This window comes from Monoraphidium neglectum (assembly GCF_000611645.1).
Source record: "Monoraphidium neglectum strain SAG 48.87 unplaced genomic scaffold scaffold00034, whole genome shotgun sequence".
Classification (NCBI taxonomy): Eukaryota; Viridiplantae; Chlorophyta; class Chlorophyceae; order Sphaeropleales; family Selenastraceae; genus Monoraphidium; species Monoraphidium neglectum.
The window spans coordinates 35,139-54,619 of record NW_014013594.1 but is presented as its reverse complement, the minus strand read 5'-3'; the positions used below and the strand labels follow the sequence as shown (position 1 = coordinate 54,619).

The 19,481-nt window shown below is 62.1% G+C and overlaps 5 protein-coding genes across 5 annotated transcripts in view; 3 read left to right on the top strand and 2 right to left on the bottom strand.

The window, feature by feature from the left end:
- MNEG_0436 (hypothetical protein) overlaps positions 1 to 469 on the top strand; it is a gene marked incomplete at both ends in the record, with an annotated part of 1,141 nt that extends 672 nt beyond the window's left edge. Inside the window, one exon of the mRNA XM_014051088.1 lies at positions 376 to 469. Coding sequence (XP_013906542.1) covers positions 376 to 469 — 94 coding nt within the window. The remainder of the gene's footprint in view (positions 1 to 375) is intronic.
- Positions 470 to 1,320: 851 nt separating this feature from the next.
- On the bottom strand, positions 1,321 to 3,794 carry MNEG_0435 (hypothetical protein; the record flags this gene model as incomplete). The annotated part of the gene is made up of 5 exons (XM_014051087.1): positions 1,321 to 2,346; positions 2,556 to 2,919; positions 3,121 to 3,300; positions 3,502 to 3,584; positions 3,780 to 3,794. The coding sequence occupies 5 exons, from the start codon at positions 3,792 to 3,794 to the stop codon at positions 1,321 to 1,323; spliced, it is 1,668 nt and encodes a 555-aa protein (XP_013906541.1).
- Positions 3,795 to 7,784: 3,990 nt separating this feature from the next.
- MNEG_0434 (hypothetical protein) lies at positions 7,785 to 8,375 on the bottom strand (the record flags this gene model as incomplete). The annotated part of the gene is made up of 1 exon (XM_014051086.1): positions 7,785 to 8,375. The coding sequence occupies one exon, from the start codon at positions 8,373 to 8,375 to the stop codon at positions 7,785 to 7,787; it is 591 nt and encodes a 196-aa protein (XP_013906540.1).
- Positions 8,376 to 12,650: 4,275 nt separating this feature from the next.
- MNEG_0433 (homoserine kinase) lies at positions 12,651 to 14,459 on the top strand (the record flags this gene model as incomplete). The annotated part of the gene is made up of 5 exons (XM_014051085.1): positions 12,651 to 12,860; positions 12,940 to 13,128; positions 13,327 to 13,523; positions 13,771 to 13,961; positions 14,170 to 14,459. 5 exons carry the CDS (start codon positions 12,651 to 12,653, stop codon positions 14,457 to 14,459), a joined length of 1,077 nt encoding a protein of 358 aa, XP_013906539.1.
- A 1,187-nt stretch (positions 14,460 to 15,646) lies between these two features.
- Positions 15,647 to 17,275, top strand: MNEG_0432 (putative Parkin coregulated like protein; the record flags this gene model as incomplete). The annotated part of the gene is made up of 6 exons (XM_014051084.1): positions 15,647 to 15,660; positions 15,882 to 16,107; positions 16,288 to 16,356; positions 16,531 to 16,778; positions 16,968 to 17,095; positions 17,238 to 17,275. The coding sequence occupies 6 exons, from the start codon at positions 15,647 to 15,649 to the stop codon at positions 17,273 to 17,275; spliced, it is 723 nt and encodes a 240-aa protein (XP_013906538.1).
- Positions 17,276 to 19,481: the final 2,206 nt, after the last annotated feature.

The window sequence follows — 19,481 nt, the reverse complement described above, 5'->3', positions numbered from 1 at the left end:
GGGGGGGTAATTGGGGTGGGCTGTTGCGCCGCGCTCGAAGCCATACCGCTGTTCGTGGCGGTAGCTTTGCATTGGGGCGGGTTAGGCTGCATAAAGCGGCTCACCCTTACTGCAGCAGGTGCGGCGTATGCCCGCTGCGCTGGCACCAAGCAGCGCGACAGCGTTGATGTGCCTAACTCATTTGTACACCTGCTGCACCACGCGCGCGCGCACACACACACACATACACACAAACACACACACACACACACATGCAATGACATACGCAACCACACACCCTCGCACGTACACCCTCAACCTGCAGAATCACGAACCCTCACACACACACCTGCAACCTCACTCTTGCACACCACCCACACTCTTCCACACACACAGGCCGTTGACGGTCAGCCTAGGCCTGAAGCATCACACCCTGGGGGGCGTCAAGCAGCTAGTGGGGGCCATCAAGGACGGCGGCCTGCTGCGGTGACGCCAGGCACAGGGGAACTTCTTTCCGCTCATCAGAGTGTGCGCTCCTTTGCTGCTGTGATCCACCTGGGAGGCCGCCAGGTGTTTTGTGTAGTTTGAGTACTGTTGGCGTGCATCCCGTACAACACGTACTGCAGTGTATAAAGATACCCGTCTGTCCTGAAATGCAGGCCTGGCTGCAAAATCGTTGGCACTTGGGGTCGGTAAGCTAATCCTCTGCTGGGGTGGTTTGAGGCTGCCAGCTCCATTCTCTCACATGTAACGTTACGCAGGGTGTGTTCCAGCAGTCAAAGATACTCGCGCGGTCAAAGGCAAAAGCAGTTCATGTTCAATCCCTCCCTGATATGTCAGGAGAAGGGCATTGATCTGCTGCAAGTGCAGTTTGCCGGCATCAAACGCGCAGGTGCCTGGACAATGGCGGCCAGAAGTTCAGCGGCCAATCAAAGGGCAGATCAGCAGGCACCTTTGCAGTCATAACGTTCTGAATGAAGTAGGGCTTGGCGCCCCCAAGAATCCACAAGGCCCCAAGTAAACATGCAGCAGCTCAAGCAGGGCTGGTGAACGGGGGGCAGAACCACCCCGCGGACGTGCAGCATATGGCATTCCCCACTTGCAGGGAGGGCAGGCCTGCAGCTGCATACCTGCTGACTGGGGACCCCTCCCAGCTGGCACCATCACATTTTGCGATCATGCAGGTTCCCTCCGGTGCCCTTTGTGTACAGTTCACCCCTGGCTCAGCAGCAGCCCCATGCCCCATGTTGTGTTCAGTTTGTGCTGTCTTGCCGGCTGTTTGTGCAAGCACACATTTATGGAGTCAGGCCACAGATGCGGCACAGCCATGCGCGCCACCACCTACCGCTCGCCCTGCTGCTGCTGGCGTCGGTGATGCGCCGCAAGCCATGGCTGCGTGAACACCCGGCCCAGTGCCTCCCCGTCCGCCGCTAGCGTTGACAGCCGCACCACCGCTGCGTCCAGCGACCCCAGGGCCGCCCCTACCACGGCCGGCAGCCGCGGGCACTGGCCGCACTCCGCCGCCGGCGCAGCAGCCAGCGCCGCCGCCGCCGCCGGGCGGCGCCGCCGCAGCACGTCCGCCAGCTGGCCGGCGGCGCCCTGTATGCTCTGCAGCCGCTGCAGGAGCGCGGCCTCGTCCTCGGCGCCTCGGGGGCCCCGGCCTGCGCCCGCGGCCCCGACGTCCCGGAACGTCCCGAGGGCTATGCCGATCCACCGCAGCAGCCCCGCGTCGATGCGGCCGCCGCGCACCTCCGCGTCCAGCGCCTCCCCCAGACCCGCCGCCGTGAGCCGCGCCGCAGCGGCGCTCCTAGCGTCCGCCAGGCCCGCCTCAGTCGCGCTGCCGCCGCTGCTGCCGCCGCTGCTGCCGTTTTGCTGCAGCAGCTCGTCCAGTGACAGGCGGAACCCAAAGCAGTCCAGCGGCCGCAGCGGCAAAGCAGCTGCGCGGCCATCAGCCCCCGCAGCCGCGCCGCCGCCCTCCTCCGTCGGAATGGGGTCACCGTTTTTGTCGTAAGCAACCGCTGGCACCGCCGTGGCTTCCGCTGCGGGCGCCTCTGGCTCCGCCGGCTCCACAGGCTCGCCGCGCTGGTCGTACAGCTGCAGCCCGCTGCCGCGGCCGCCACCCCCATCTCCGACGTCGGTAGCAGTGGCAGCGGTGGCGGCAGCGTCCTCCCCTGTCTCCTCCAGTGTGAGGCCGTACTCCAGCAGCCACCGCCAGTTGCAGTACGAGCTCTCCATCAGGCGGTAGTCGAACAGCAGCGCGTCACCCGGGGAGATGACGCGCGTGGCGGTGACGGTGAAGGCGGACGCAGTGCCGTCGACGCGGCAGTTGGCCTGACGCGGCGTGTAGCGGCCGCAGGGCGGCGAGGCCTGGTGAGCGCGAGAGGTGCAGCCCCATGCCACCAAGGGCTCGAGGCTGCGCCGCCTCGGCTTCCGGGCGCCCCGCTACCCTGCTCTAACCAGCGCATTGCGCGACACAGGCAGGCTGTCTTCAATGCCCATTAGGCTGAAGGGCCTCAGCCTAGCGATGCCCCGCCCTCGCCTCCGCCGAGCCCACCCCGCTGCACCCCCTGGCTCACCAGCTGCCCCGGGCCAGGGTGGTTCAGCAGGTCTACCAGGGGTACCATCACACCGACGTCCGGCATCCACCCCGGCAGCCGCACGCGCGCCGCGCCGCCGCTCCCCGCGCCGAACCGCGCCGCGGACGCCTCTGTCGCGTCGCGCGCCGAGAGCGCCAGCATGCGCGTGCCTGTCGCGGCGGCCGCCCACGTCATCGCCGACAGCAGCGCGCAGTCGCTCATGCGGCGGACCAACGCGCCGCCGGGCAGCGCCTGGAGCGCGGCGCGCACGGTTGGGAGCGCGCGCAGGAGTGCGTTGCGGCGGCCCTGCGCTGCGTCAGCCAGGCATGGCAACGCCTCCAGGAGCGCGGAGCAGCCCGGGGATCTAGGACGGGAGGGGGTGGAGTGAGGGTAGACAGAGTTATAAATGCAAATTTACCACCAATCTGCATTGACGTGCAACAGCCGCCCAGGCCTCCGCTCAGCTGCGCCGTCAGCATCCCTCAGCGCACGCACCGCCTCCGCATGCCCCTCTTGCCGGCCTGGCGCCCCCGCCCCCACACCCCCCCGTAAAGCAGCCCCTCACGTGTAGTTGAGGGGCGTGTCATACTCGCGCGGCAGCGTCTCCAAGAAGTTGCTCCAGGGGCTGGCCTCCCCCGCCACCAGCGCCTCGGCCAGCAGCACCAGCGCGTCCGCCACCACGACCACGTCCTCGTCGTCGCCGCCCAGGCCACGCAGCTGCTGCAGGCGCGGCGCGAGCGCCAGACTGTGTTTGGGTTGCCAGGGGTGCAGCAGGGTGGGGCGGCGGAGGAGGCATGCTGGCGCAGGGCCTCATCAAACGGCGTTTGCAGCATGCGCATGGGGTGCCGCTTGGCTAGGCTGCCCTGCAAACAGTGCCCCTCAACAATGGCCATGCACCCGGCAGGATCTAAACCTGTTCCTGTTGTGTTTCAGCTCACAAGCTCACCCGTGGGTGCAGGTAGTGATGGATAGGCAGAACGCAGTCGGGAGTGACAGCAGCACGTCACCAGCCACAGCAGCGCGCGTCGCCTGGTGACGCGCGCGGCACATCGAGGTGGCGGGAACAGGCTCATGGCGCAGGAGTGCCATAGAGCACCGGAGGATAGAAGGCAACATTCCAAAATCACTAATGAAAATTGCATGCCAACCTCATGCTTCAGGTCTGCTTCCTGTGCTGCCACTTGCGACCGCGAACCTGCTGCGCCCCTGCCGTTCCGGCCCCACCTCGAGGCCTCGCATCCCGCCAGACGTGCTAATGCGCATGGCGCTCGTGTTCACGCCACCGCCTTCAAGCCACTTGATCAGGCGAGGCACGGCATCATCCCTGCCCGTCAGCCGCGCCAGCCAGGGTGGCACCCATCCCGCTGCGTTGGGGCCACTGCTGCAATCGGGCACAACCATGCCAGCCACACTGCTGGTGCCCCTGGCTGGCCAGGTAGCAACCTGCCACCCAAGCACAGCAAAGACGATCGATGTGAGGACGAAGACATAGGAGTTCAAGTGTACAAAACTGTTGCGGGGCTCTTCACCCAGTGCTTCGTGCTTTGCACGGCTCGTGAGGGCCTTAAGCTTTGCCTTAGGCGCCATCACATTGATCTAAATGTAGGACACGAAGCTGGGACACACGTTACGTATGATATCAGATCGCGGGATCTCAGCGTGGGTGTGGGTACTAGCGTTTGAACGATACAGTATGCTGCCACACAAACTACGCAACTCGACGCCCATGATATTGTAGGCGCCTGAGTACGTCACCCGTCGTCGCGCTTGGTGCATGGTGCGTAACTGGCCGGCGCAAACAACATAGTAACATCTAATGTACCGGCAGTACAGCAGCTGCAACAGCAACTGCAACATAGGCATTCCTGATTCATTTGATATCAAACTCCTGCGCTTCATTTGCGAGTACTGCATGAATTTACAATGCAAGTATGACAGATTGGCAAACAGCAAGCAAGCAGGGGACCAGTCAGGTGCGTGGTCATCTCTACACACAGAGCAGGGAAGCATGGCGCCCGCACACAACCGCTACTTGGTGCATCCTCTTTGAGGCCACCGATGCGGCAATAATCTTTCGTTCGTTTGCACAATGAGATGGCGTGCACCATCATCGATGCAGCAAGCGTGAGGTGGGCGGGGAGTGTTAGGACAGGGCGAAATCCATGGCGCCTGGGGGGGGGGGAGAAAATAGGACGGCGCGAGCGCCTTGACTCATACCATCACTCATAGGATGCCTGCCATCATTTTCTGGGGTCATGCTCTCATGCATGACCTTTATGCATGCAGGGGTGGCCCTCTTTGCCAAATTTGCCCAAAACACAGGGGAGGCCAACCCACTGCCGAGCTGTTAACTTCGGAAGGTCCTGGACAGTGTTTGCACGCTTGCTATACTTCCGGTGTGTATAGGAAATGGGGCACTGGAATGAAATTGCAGCAAATGATCAGCCAAGGCCGCATTCCAAAAACCGAGGTTGGCACCATGGATCCCCACACATCGAGTTTGGAAGTGCCTTTGTGGCAGCCAGCATCAGCAGTCGCAGCTGCCCTTGTCCCCTGAGCAGGCAAGCTCCAAGACGACGTAAGACGGGCTGCCATCCTTGGCGGCCACCACTCCCGCCCCCACAGAGTCCATGCCGCACGCCTGGATTTCGAGGCATGGTGGCAAGTTGTTGGGTTTATGACGCCGGGGGGCTCGCCTGTTTGCATGATTCGCATGCAGTGCAGCATGCGGCAATCAAGCAAGCCTGTAGGGATGCGCACATGCATGCTGCATGTATTCATCCATGCATCCATGCACCCATGCATGGACGCATGCATCGTGCACATGGATGCGGGTGTCACCCCGGCTGCTGTTCGCACGTGATCACAGCCCTAGGGACCCCGGCAACGAAGCTTCACACACGGCCGCAGCACCTGTGCAAAGTGCCCGGCTCCCAGCATGCAGGCCCCGCTCACCATAAGCTGGTCCCTCTCCCCCTGACCGCACATCCAGTTGTAGACCACGTCCCGCACGCTTGTCCTGCCAGACGCCAGCACCTCCGCCACCTTTTTCACGGGGAAGCCTTCTGAAGTCACGCGCTGCAGGGGCGTGTTGCCGTTGGCACCAGAGCTGCTGGGGCCGCTGGCGGCGGCAGACAGAAAATCAGCGTGCTTCTGAGCCGCCGCGGTCAGGCGCGGGTCGACTGTGAGAGTGCCCGCGGGGCGCACCGATGCTGGCACCGAGCACGGCAGGCCGCTTGGTGAGGGTGAGCGCCGCACTGAAGTGGCACATTGCGCCACAAGAGCTGCGGTCAATTGGCCTTCCGGGCAATCAGAGCTGAGACCCGGAGCTGTGCCACTGCCTGATGCGGCACTGCCGGTCTTGCCGGCATTGCTTGTGCTGTCGGCTTCGCCACTTTTGTTGTTTGTGTCAGTGGCCCCGGGGCTGCTGAGCGTTGGGCTGCTTGTGCCTTTTTGCCAGCCACCAGCTACACCAAAGGATGCCGCCTGGCGCAATGTCCACGGGCAGGTGTGTGCGGACATGTTCAAGCTGGACGAACACTGAGTTGTATGAACGCATGCGTGTGCAGTGGTGACGAATCTTGCATGCAACCCCAATAATGTTGAACGAGCTGACGCCTTTCCAGGGTTGATGCAGGTTTTGCATGCCATGTGAGGCAGGGTTGCGAGCCGATCAAACCCAGCAAAACGCCCACCTCGACGCCGTCAATGTCAGCCGGACCGTTCATAGAGGCACGTGGGTCTTCGGCTGCACCGCTGCCGTTGGCACCGCTGGCCTCGCTTGACCTGGTGCTGGTGCCGCTGACCAGGCGTGCCGACAGGCGAACTTCCAGTAGCGACCGGCCGGAGGAGATCGCAGGCTCCACCGGCAGAGCGTGGGCACTGGCCATCGCCTTCATGTCGCCAGGCGGAGATGCTGAGGCATCAAGGTGCCATGCGCTGAGTGCCGCACCAGCAGCAGCAGCAGGAGTAGCGGAGGTCGCTGTCGGCCTGGTTCTCAGCGTTTTGTGTGGATGCCTCGCGTACACTGCGGTGAGCCGACCGGGTTGACAATGTGGGGGGTGAGTTGGGCCTCCAAGCTGCATCCCAATCCATTATGGTTGTGTATCCAAGGCACGGCGGCGGCCGCCTGCTACTGCCCAGTCAGCAACAAGGTCTGCAGCTTCCGGCAGCTCCAAGGTTGGCGCACGAACCTCCACTAGGCACGATCGCGGCCACCACCAGCAGCGGCACCAAGCACGCTGGAAGCACTTTGAAGGCCCGCATGGTCCTCCTTGAACGCGGAAAAGGGGATGCCAGGCGGGGCGCCCGTGCTTGATTTTCAGGCCTGGCAGCGCGAGGCGACAATGGTGACCAGCCGGTGCGGCGCAGCCTCCGCAGCTGTAATTTGAGGGCAGCACCTCTTTCAGTGCTGTGTGTGCTGGTGTAGCGCCTGTTTCAGCGCTACCTTTGATGTATAGCGTGAAAAACGCCGCTTGGCGCGGCGACTGTTGATGAATGATCTCTATGCCTGATAAATAGATTTGGGATGAGTCACACGATTGAATGTAAGCTCGTGGAGGGTGCAAGAGGCTCATTGGGATTGGCAACGAGATCGGCGCGCGTCAGCCGGAGTCTGCGCCTTGTTTTATCCCTGATCACGCTCTGTCAAATAATATAGTGTTGTATGACGCTTCATTGACAATTGCAGGCGCTGCGGCGACATTCGCTCGTGCATAGCATGTCGTAGGGATCTCGGGCGTGCTGCGTGTGCTCAGTTTATCCCATCACTTCAAGATCAATTCAAGCAGAAACAACATGCACCTTAACCTGTTTGGGCCCCATGCCCCTGCATGGCACCTCGGTGCTGTGCCTGGCGGAGCCCCAATTGCAGCCGCGGCGGCAGCAGGTGGCTGCTCTGAGTCTGAGGGCGCCGCCAGCATGTGTGATGGTGGTTGCTTAGGCGGTAGCCGGGTGGCTGCGCACCCACAGGGCGCTCTAGCTGGGTTCCAGGTGTCTAGCTCAGCTCATGGCGAGCCCTCAGAGGAGGAGGGGGACGGCGTTCAAAGCCCGCTCAAGCCATGGCCACCCGGCAGCGGCAGCATTGGAAGTGGCGGCGGCGGCGGCGGCGGCGGCGGCGGCGACGCAGCAGCAGCAGGATCAGCAGCAGCAAGCGGCTCTTTCGCTGCCGTGGCTGCGCTCCCTGCTGGCCTGCACACCTTGCTTGGCATCCATGCCCCAATGCTCAGCTCAGCTGGTGCTCCTGCTCCCGCGGCGCGAATTCCACCACGTTTGTTGATTGGGAAGCAGCAGCAGCAGCAGCAGCAGCAGCAGCAGCAGCAGCAGCAGCAGCAGCAGCAGCAGCAGCAGCAGCAGCAGCAGCAGCAGAATGAGCAGCAGCAGCAGCAGCAGCAGCAGCAGCAGCAGCAGCAGCAGCAGCAGCAGCAGCAGCAGCAGCAGCGGCTGCAGCACCAGGTGCTGCTTCAACAGCAGCAACAGCTGCAGCTTGAGCTTCAGCAGCAGCTTGAGCTTGAGCAGCTCCTTCAAAGGCGGCATCTTGCTGCGACTGCACAGCAGCAGCAGCAGCAGCAGCAGCAGCAGCAGCAGCAGCAGCAGCAGCAGCAGCAGCAGCAGCAGCAGCAGCAGCAGCAGCAGCAGCAGCAGCAGCAGCTGCAGGATGGTGAGCTGCAGCTTGACCCAGCGCAGCTGCTTGTTGGGGCAAGTGGTGCAGCTGAGCTGTATGCTGCCTCGCCTTGGGGGCCCACAGCGGCAGCGGCAGCGGCGGTAATGGCCGTCTGCGATGGCGCTGGGGCGCAGGGCCCACGCACCTCGCTGCAGCATGGTGCTGCGTCGCTGCTGACGGGCCGGGCTAGTGGGGGCGCAAGCAGCCTGCAGCAGATCATGGCCGCGGCGCTGCTGCCACCGCCTCCAATTGCCAACGCTGGCGCAGCTGCGTACCGCGCTGCCACGCCCTTCGCGGTACCTTCGCATCTGGCGCCGCTGCTGCCTCAAATGACAGTGAGGCCGCCGCCCCTCTCCATCGCCGCGGGGACGCCCTGGTCACAGCAGCAGCCTGGGCCCCGCACAGGCGCCTTTGTGGGCGGCAACGCAGGGCAACTGCTGCCGCCAACATTTGCTGGTATTGATGCAGTCTATGGCTGTAATTGGCTGGTGGACAGCACCCTCGGCGGTGGCCGGGGAAGCAGTGGCAGGGACGGTGGCGGCGTCTTCGGCGGCTGCAGTCTCAGCAATAGGTCCCAGCACCAGCAGCAGCCAACATTTCAGCAGCAGGCCCTTGCAGCCCTGGCCAACACGCAGTCTGATACAAGAGGAGCGCCTGGATAGGGCTCAGGGAGCAGCAATCCCCCTGCGGGTGGGGGCGCTGCTCTGTCGGCCCTGGCTGCTGGCGACCTGTCTACCAGCGGCGACCAGGGCAGCGCCGCTGCTCTTGACCCCACAAGGCGCGAGTGGCTGCTGGCCATCACCACCACGACGGGGTTCTTCAGTCCCTGCCAGCGTTGCGAAGCGGCGCGCAGGGGTGAGGGCGGGCGGCCGATGTTGAAGGGTCCACAGGTGGCCTAGGCGATGCTGACAGGGGCTTGAACCCTATTGTTCAAACACCAACATCGGTTAATCACCCAACTCTGCTTCATCAAATAATGGCAGGATCTGACCAACAAACCACCATTTCCCCCATGAAATGCAATCAGGTGTCAACCAAGCCACCTTCTTTGACGTCTCCGATCCGGCCGCCGGCCCCATATGCTCCGCCTGCGCCCAAGAGCCCCAGCGCAGCGACCACTATGTGCTGCAGGTGCAATAAGTTTGTGTGGTTGAAAACGGCAGCTTTAACGCAGGGTCGTGAGCCTCCGTTGCGGTCGTCACCGGAAGGAGCAACGAATTGCGCTGTGGCCTGTCCCCTTCGCTTGCCGCCTCATGCCCCCGAGGACATGTTGAGATCATCACCTGAGCCAACACCTGTCAGCACCTCAGAATAATCGCCCACTGGCAGTTTGACAAAAACACAAATCATCAAGCCGCATTTCACACCCCCTGCTATAGCACTTGTGCTTAAAACAACCCTTGCTCTGTTCTTCCCTCCCCAAAGGTGCGCCGCTCCACCTACCAAGACGTCCTGAGGCTGGACGCGGCGGCACATCTGATCGACGTCTCCGGTGGGCGCAGTAAGAGGCAAAATCTACAGGGGCGCATATATCATGTGTGAGCTTGGCCGCACCCTGCCTGGCCGCCGACCACTGCGTTCTGTCATCAGCCAGATGCCTGCAATGTCAGCTGGGCATTTGCCCTCCAACAATGACTGCTCGAGCGCCTTTCCCTGCTGCTGAACCCACCTCCAGGCGTGCAGCCCTACACGATCAACGGCCACCCCGTGATCTTCATAAGGCCCAGACCCCAGCAGCAGGCCAGGGAGACGGCAGCAACCAGCGGCTGGGGAGGCGCAAACGGCAGGGCAATGCCAGGGGGCCGCGTGGCCGCGCGATGCGTGGTGGACGGGCGTGTGCTGATGGGGGAGGACTCGCGGTACTGCTCCCTGAGGTGGGTGGGGCGAGAGCGTTGGTGTGAGGGTTGGTTTGGTGGTTGGGAGGAGGGGTGCTTGCCAGATTGGGGGGGGGGGGCTTAGATGGTTTTTAAGCAGACGGGGCTGGGCAGGGGATGCGCGGGTTGGGCAGTGCCAACTGAGCAAAGGGTGTTTTGCAGGTGGATGGGCAGCCTCGGGGCACCCGCGTGTGCATCGCAGCTCTGCCGCACGGTGTGCTGTTGCAGCTTTGCCTGCGGTGAGCGTGGCTCGCGCAGCGCAGCGCAGCGCCGCGCAGACCTCGCTGTGGCTCATATCGCGAGCTGCATTGCTGCAGAGAGGGCGCTTACTTGGCAACACCTCCACTTGCTGGCCGTTCCACCGCCAGGTGCAAGTTTGGGCACCTCGACCCCCAGTTTGCGGCCATGCTGCTGCAGGCCGACCAAGCCGAGGCGCAGCGCCCTGCTGGCGGCATTGGGCCCCAAGCCCACAGAACCAGTGGCGCCGGCAGCCGAGCGGTGGCAGCTGCAAGGCGCGAGGCGGCGTTGGCGGCAGGCAGGGGGGCACGCGGGGGTGATGAGGAGTGCGACGCTGACGTCGGCAAGAGCAGTGGCGCCAGGGGCATGAGGAGAGGTCGGGGCATAGGTGGAGGAGCGGGCAGCAGGGCCGGCAGCGAGGGGCGCGGCAGGGGCGTGAAACGCGGCGCAGCTGCAGCAGGCGCCACTGCACAGGCGACAGCGGCACTCGCCAAGCGGAGCAGACGAGAGCACGGCAGTGTGGACAACGCGTCAGCACAGCTCACAGCGGCAGGGACAGCCAAGGCGCAACACACATCTTCTGCAGTGGCTGCTGCCGCGGCGGCAAGTGTGACGAGCGCGGGTATCCTCAGCCCAAAGACAGCTGCGGCGCTGTCCAAGGGCCCGCTTTGGCCGCTGCCGTTGCTCCTGCCCGGCGGCGGGCTCTTGCCTTCCACAACACTGGCGGGCCAGCCACAGCCGCTACTCAATCATTTTCTGGATCCAAAGCCAGAAGCCACCAACAGCCAGCTGACGCACCCGGGGTTGGCCATGTTTTCGCCACCACCCGCAGCAAGGGGGCTGGGAGCGCCCACGTGGCTCCCGCACCAGATACACACGAACACACAGCTGCCGCCCCTGACCCTCCCAGCAGGCGTTGCAGATGGCGCCCATGCCGCCACTGGCAGCGGCTTTTTTGTGCCAAACCTGGTCGCGGGGGTCGAGGCACCAGTCCTGGCAGCAATGATGACACCAGCGCAGGTGCCGGTGCAGGCACCGCTGCTGCCGCCAGACACGATGGCGGCGCTGGCCGGAGCAGCGGCGGGCGGCGACGCGCAGTCCCTGGCTCTGTACACCCAGATGATGACTGGGGTGCACACGGGCTGCTGGCGCGCGCCTGCGGGGATCAATGCAAGCCTGACGACGGCCTTGTGTGGGGGTTGCGGGCACATGCAAGGCGAGGGAGGGGGCCCACAGGCCTCGGCCCCATCCGAGCCGGCCAGCAGCCTCGACACGCACAACCGCAGCAGCATCAGCCGGCGCAAGGCGGCCGCGCCGCACCGCGCGAGCTTCCTGTAATTGTTTTGCTCGTATGCAATGCTTCCTCATGCTTGGTGTGGCCGCCTCAACTTGGAATGCCGGGTGCATCAATGTGTGGGGGCTCAAGAGATTGACCAGTCCTCGAAAGTGATTGCAATCGTGCTCCAGGTATTCTATTGTTGTATTGGTATACACCATTGCAACCTGCTTGATGAAGGGAATGCCTTGCTTTGAGCCTACATGCAACATATTATTAGGCGGGATAAGGATGTTAGGGTGGCAGAGCAGAGTGCAGCACGTGCTCTTTGTATGGGAACATTCTTAGTGATGTCAGTATGACCTCCAAGAGGCTTCGTGCCATCAGTAAATATCACTTGGATCTGACTTGCGTGTGCCAAACAAGGGTGAATGGTGAAGTCCCACGTTACCGGGGAGTTGCGCAGATGCCAGTGCACGATGCACCCAAGCAAATACAACCGTGCACCCACCTTCTATCCAACATGAGATCTTGCAGGTCACATTATTGACTTCAAGAAGGTGCCGTGGATGCTTCAGGGTAACAAGGTCAAGGGCCACCACTCCGCTTTGATTGCGGCCTGCTGTTGACTCGCGGACAAGCCGTTTGTCAACCAGTCAAGTCAACCGGCTCACAAGTGGGACTTTCACTGTGATCATGTGAGGTCCTCTCCTCCTGCCGTGAGTTCTGCTTTTTATGCCGTTCGGCACATTTATATCCAGCAGCTGGGTTCTGTTGACCCATTCTGCTGTACTCATGCAGCGCCGCTGCATACGCAGCAAAATCGCCCAGTGGGTGACTCCGCCCGCCGCAACCAGCACGAGCAGCGAGAGGGCCGCGCCCAACAGCAAAACGAGGAGTCAGAAAATAAGAACCTTTGTGAGCGATATTGAATCATGCATCATTAGCTGCGGTCCACCATTGCTGCTGCACGCTGCACGATTTGCAGACTGCAGATCACGGATCACAGGCCCCTTCGCGATCGAGATCCACGCAGTGATATCATAATGCAGCAGCAGATCCGTGCCAGCGGCCCAGCGGGAGGCATCGCCTCGCACGCTCAGTACCGGTGTCGCCGTCCAGTTGTGTCGACCAGGGCTGCGGTGGCAGGCGGCAAGGTGTACATTGATCCAGTCAAGAAGGAGTGCACCGCGTTTGCTCCCGCGACGGTGGCAAACCTGGGACCTGGCTTCGACTGGCTTGGCTGCGCCGTGGAGGTGCGTATGAGGCTTGCATGGGCCCTCAGGAGGCGGTTCCTGTTCCGGAAGTAACAATTGATGTTGCCATTCATCACAGGGCGAGGGGGACACCGTGACCGCCCGAGTGCTGCCAGACCAGCCTGGCAAGGTGGTGATCGACAAGATCGAGGGCGACAACGGCAGGCTGAGCCTCAATGCAGCAGACAACTGCATAGGTATCGCTGCCATAGAGACCCTCAAGCTCATAGGGCAGCCCTCCTGTGGCGTTGCGCTGACGCTCCACAAGGTGCGCTTTGACCGCTTGCTTCTAGTGCCTCTGCTCAACTCGTTGTGCTGGTCAACTGTGCTTGCTGTTGACTGCGTGCTCTGAACCCTGGTAACATGGTGCTGCCTGAACCCTGGCACCATGTTGGAGAGACGGCATGTGGGCAATCAAAAGCGAAAAGATGTGAGCTTGGGCCTGGCATGTGTACGTCCCATGCAGGGCCTGCCCCTCGGCAGTGGCATGGGGTCCAGCGCGGCGAGCGCAGCGGCGGCGGCCTGGGCAGTCAACGGACTGTTCGGCAGCCCTGTGTCAAAGGACGAGCTGGTGCTGGCGGGGCTGGCCAGTGAGGCGGCTGTCAGTGGCTACCACGCCGACAACGTGGGGCCTTCGCTGCTGGGAGGGTTCGTGCTCGTCAGGTGGGCGTGACTGCATTTCGTACGACCAACATCGGCCACCAGTGCCTGCAATAAAGGAGGGGCAGGGCTTGTAGGCAGGGGTTTAGACTGCCGATCATACCCCCAACCCCGACACAGCAGCGGGGTGCAGGCGCAGCCATGGACGAGCAGAGGGAGCCGGCTTGACCCGCCGTCACCTTGAGCTTCAGTTGCAATGCTTACAAGTCTGCCCACATTCCGTCCCCCCTCACGCCCTGGCCGGCCCCAGGAGCTGCGACCCCCTGGAGCTGGTGCGGCTGCCGTTTGGTGGGTCGGACCCGCTCTACTTTGTGCTGGTCAACCCGCTGTTCGAGGCGCCCACCAAGCAGATGCGCGCTGTGCTGCCGCGGGACGTGCCCTTCAAGAGCATGATCCACAACAGCACCCAAGGCGGCGCGCTGGTGGCTGCCATCCTGCAGGGTGAGGGCAGGGCACTTGCAAGTGGGAGGGCAGTGGGTCGGCTAATAGCGGTGGCAGTGGCGTCTGCTGGCGCCAGCTGCCATGGGGAGTCGGGGTTGACAAGTATGCAATGCGTCATCTTTGGTGTGTTCATGTGTATGCCCGTTGCGCAACCTCGGCGGTAGCCACCAAACCCTCCACGGCTGCTCCTCCTCGTGTGTTGCTGCAGGAAATGCGCGCTTGCTGGGCAGCGCCCTGGACAGCGATTGCATCGTAGAGCCGGTGCGTGCGCCGCTGATTCCTGGCATGATCGCGGTCAAGGCCGCAGCCAAGGAGGCCGGTGCATACGGCTGCACGATCAGCGGTGCTGGCCCGACGGCTGTGGCAGTGGTGTCTGACGCAGGGGTGGGGGCACGCGTGGCAGATGCGATGGCGGCGGCATTCAGGAGCGAAGGCAAGCTGGAGATCAACAGCAAGGTGGTGGTGCGGCTGGATCCTGAGGGCGCCAAATTTGTGTAGTTCTGCAGCCTTTCTCTTGGTCGCGGCTGCATTTTGTGCCTGCAGCAGCGCCTTGTTTTCCTGCGCTGGTCCTGGCTGACAAACATTCAACCCACTCACATCATGCTCCTGCTTGCATGTGTTGTACAGAGATTGCACGAAGATTTGCAATTCATATCTCCAAGTAATAATTTTTGCAGGCTTCGTGTTGCAGGCTTTGTGTGGAAGGATTGTTTCTTGTGGTGGCTGGATGTTGGATAGCAGCGACGGTCAGCAACGCCCAGGCCAAATATCACCGCAAAGGCCGACACAGCCAGCACCGCGCTGCTTGGCTGCAGAGCTACACAAAGAGAAAGAACAACACAGCCATGAAAATTCTGTGGTGCCGCTGCAACACGAATCCCACAGCTGTGTGCTTAGGCAGGCTTGCAGCAATTGGGGTGAGTGCAGCAACGCCCCAACGCCTTTCTTGCCTGGATGCTGCTCAACATGTTTGACCACACACACTGATGGCTGTTCCCCTCCCATGGTTGGCTTCTAATCATTTCACATTACGTTCTTTGATACATATGTTTTGCACTTGCATACGATTTCTGCGCCAAGTTTCTGGTGCTGCATCGCAGCGGTTTCTGCGAGGCCTCCTTTGAGGTGTCATAGATCGAGACGGTAGTATATAGCCTGCTTGTTAGTGCGTGGCATCTACGGACGCGTAACACGGGTGCTGAGGGGGCCCGTGTCCTTGCCATCTGCTTGTCGTGCCATCTACCCCGGCGCAAAGATGGCCCAGCACGACGTGGCTGGGGCGCTATACACGAGTTTACATCGGCACATCAAGATTGAAGGCAGGCAGGAGCCCAAGCGGGACATGGAAGGCACAGGCTCGGTGAGCGCGCCGGTCGCTGCGCAGCGTGTGCACTGTACTGCGCATCCACCAGGCCCTTGTGATATGCTCTTGCAATGGTGTCTTTGTTTTGGTCTCGACAGGTCTGCCGGCGCTTCGATACGCATTGCAAGGAGTGCAGCGGTGTCGCCACCGTTCTTGATGTCACCTGGACAATATTTTGGCCCACCTCGTCGACTATGCCCTGTCCTTGCACCCGCCTGATCAACACCAGTGCTTCGACATCACCGACCTGTCTGAGACGAGGCCGGGTGCTCACAAGCCGCTCAACGTGACGCCTAAGGAGCTGCCACGCTGGTCAAAAGCGATGACACAATACAAGTGAGCGGCGCGCAGGGAGACGGGCGACAGCGCACCTATTCGCAGATGATAAGCCTCTGGGGAAAAGCAGACTTGCAGCGATGTCCTATCTACAGCTGCATTAGTGACGGGACGTTTCGCAGCAGCAAATCAAACAGTTGCTGCCACAGCAACACATACACTCAGGCGGCCGCCCTCCACGCCCCCCCATAAATACACACACTGTCGCGCACCGCGGCCAGGTACCCCTCCCCCAAGCCCGACCCCCACGGCTACCTGCGCAAGGGCGAGGGCGACTTCATCAAGGCTCGCGGCCCGGCGCCCACCGAGACGCCCTCGCCACCGCGCGCGGGCGCCACCACGCTGCGCGACAACCCGCCCAACACCGCGTTCCGCCGCTTCTACGAGCGCGGAGACCTGCCCATCAGCGTCGATCACAAGAGCTTCAAGAACGCCATCAAGTGGAAGGTGCATGCCTGGGGTACGGCTCGGGGCGATAGCACTGCTGGGGCTTGGGGCTGCCTGCAGGCTTCAAAATTGCAATGCACCAGTGGTGAAGGTAGTGCCATGAAGTCGTGCGAGCCTGTATCAACCATCAATGCTGCCCGATGCGCCCCCCCCGCCCCCCCCCCCCGACCCGGCCGCCAGGTCGAGCTGGACAAGCTGGACTACCACCACTATCTGCCTATCTTCTTTGACGGCATTCGGGAAAAGCAGGTGAACACAGGAGTGTGCATGCTGTGCTGTCGCCAGCCTGTGCTGAGCAGGTTGTCTGTCAACAGGCGCCGCAGACGCCGCCATCTGTTCACGTGCCAGGTTGGTTCTGGCCCAGTTCTGAGCTGACCCACCGACTGGTCCGCGCCCGCACACCGCGCTCCTCACCAACCCCAGGACCCGTACCGCTTCCTGGCGGTGAAGGGCGTGGAGGACCTGCTGGCGGCCGGCGGGGCGCGTGTGCTGCCTGTTATCCCTCAGCTGATCATCCCCCTGAAGACCGCGCTCAACACGCGCGACCCCGCGGTGATGTGCATCACGCTGCAGCTGCTGCAGAAGCTGGTGGCCTGCAGCGACCTGGTGGGGGAGGCGCTGGTGCCATACTACCGCCAGCTGCTGCCTGTGCTCAACATCTACATCAACAGGTGTGCGGCTAGTGAGGGTGTGGATGGTTGCCTGGTGGGGCAGGTGCATTGTGTGTGCAGTGCGCACACCCGTGAGATTGGGTGTCGCATTGCCCTGCCAGCAGACCGTGGCATTAATGATGAGTGATGCACGTTCATCAATTTAAACCAGATCAATATGTGGTAATTCCAATTCACGCTCTGCACCAGGAACAAGAACATGGGTGACAGCATCGACTACGGACAGCAGCACTATGAGTGCCTGGGGGAGCTGATCAGCGACACGCTGCAGCTGCTGGAGCAGCGCGGGGGCGAAGATGCCTTCATCAACATCAAGTGTGAGTGTTTGGCAGGATGTTGTGTATCATGCAGCTGCTCGCTGCTTTGCCGATGACTTCTGCAAAGCGCTGGGATGCAGTTTCGTGCAGGGCTGTGCAGCCGTTGCGCTCGTCCGAACCCTCACTCCCTGCCCTCGCGCAGACCTCATCCCCACTTACGAGTCCTCTGTTTCGGCCTGACAAGTACGCTGCGATCAAAACGTGAATGCACCGGAACAGTCAAATCGCTGTGCTGGCTGATGTGTGTAGACTCTGGGATGGTCCACCTCCTTCTTTGCCCATGTTGGTCAAACTTTGTCCGCCTGCGCTGAAAAATGCGCGCCAGCCGCAAGGCGTGGGCCGGTGTGTTGTCCTGAATGCCATGTAATTGCATTTTCTTGCTCCAGAGGCACAGCGCCTCAAGTGAGACCCATGAGCCCAAGCACACTCGTGGGCTGTGCTGCGAGCGTCACCGGCGCACTCTGTTGTGAAGCAGGCTTTGCCTGCATTACTCGCCGTGCTGGACGCTTGCAGAAAATTGCCTTGTTAGACGTGCGCGGCTGCCTCCCCACATATAGCCACTGGCAGCGATCCAGCAGTGCTTCTGTCATTCATGGCGCACGCGGCCATGATCCTCCGGGTCTGCCCTTAAGATCAGCTAAGGGACAGCAATTATGGCGATTATGGCTGGGCGGATGGCGCTGGTGAGCAGCGGGGCTCGCGCTTGAACTGCTTACCACGCAGCCCATCAACATTGCTCCTCCTTTACCGCACCGCAGGCCTGCAACGCCGAATATCTACCTGTGACGGCTGATCGGAACAGGATCATGCGGGATCGAGGCAGCAAAGGCACGCGGGAGGGCGTAAGAGGCACTGCGAAGCATGTGCATGCCCTCTGCGCGGGCCTGCGAATTCAAATGCCTCAAATCGCCACATGCAGGTGTTTTTGACTACCATGACGGCACGTGCAAGGTGCTCCAGGTGCGTACAGCTCCGATCGGCGTGACAGGCAATTGAATGCAGCGCTGCGCCCACTGGCACTCAACACGCACTGCGATTGACGACTCGCCTACGCCCTGCAGGAGCTGCTCGGCAGGGCTGAAGCCATACTGCCCATGGTGTATTATCACGGCGTGGACACAGCCTCGCAGCAGCAGGGCTCTGAGGGCGGCGAGCGTGCGCAGCAGCCCCATCAGCACAAGGAGGCCGCGGCGGCGCCCATAATCCTGGTCGGCTTGGCGCGGCTGGCCGCTGATGCGATCAGCGCACTGGCGCAGGTGCTGGAGGCGGCAGGCAATGGTAGCCTACCTCTACTCCTGTCGTCCACAGTCCATGCCAGGTGCAGCATGCAGGTCCTGGGCTGTGCTGTATGCATGAGCGATCCGGATGGTGACATGCCATGCAGCAGCAAGTTGCACCGGCTGGCTTCGTGGCCCCATCAGGTCATTGCCTAGTTTCTGTCCCATGGCCAACAGCTACGGGCACTCCATGGCATGCAGCAGCCATTGCCCTACTAATTTCCCTTGCAACTCGCCTCCCCTTGAATTCGTCCATCCAATAATCTAGCCTCTTTGTTGAGGTGGTGGACCGCTTGGTGCTGCTGGACGGCGCCAAAGACACCGCCTTTGATTCCATGGTGCAAGAGGCCAGCTCTGTGCTGCATCAGCAGCAGGCCGTCTTCCAGGAGCATGGCAAGGAGGATGAGCGGCAGGAGGGCAGTGAGGACGCGATGCAGCAGTGCCATCTTCGGGAGGAGCTCGTTGCGGCACAGGTAGGAGGGGGGCGCTGGTGGATGACGCAAGCGAGAAGGAAAGGGCGAGCAGCTGCAATCACCTTCTTGCCTTTAAACACTTTGTACACAACTTATGCGGCACACGGTGCTGAACAGACATCCCTGCATCGCTGCAACGCCGCTCCTTTGCCCAGTCTTTTCTGGCTTTGCCAGGCGCCATCACCAACGCTGTGCGTGAGAACCTCTCAGCTGTGCTTGGTGGTCATGTGCCCTTGGCGCGGCTGGTGCAGCATGCGCTGGCGTTTGCGTCTTGCGGGGCCTCGTCTCCATCTGCCTCAATGGTGGCGGCGTCGGCGCCGAGCGCAGCCCAGAGCGCAGCTGCACCTTTCCAGGGGGCGGGTTTAGCAACGAGTCAGGAAGTTCACGCGCACGCACGCGCCCTGCCGCTGCTGCTCGGCTGCTACCTTGAGAGCGTGGGCCGCCTGCAGGTGCGCAGGGGCAGGGGAGTGGGACATGACTCCGGACAGTCTTCAGCTGGTTACTGCCCAATTGTTTGAGACATCTGCCTTCCGTGTACGCACATGTGCATGCACCCGCGCGTGCACACGCACGCACAGACGCACGCACACACGCACGCACGCGTGTGCACACACACACACGCACGCGCGCGCACAC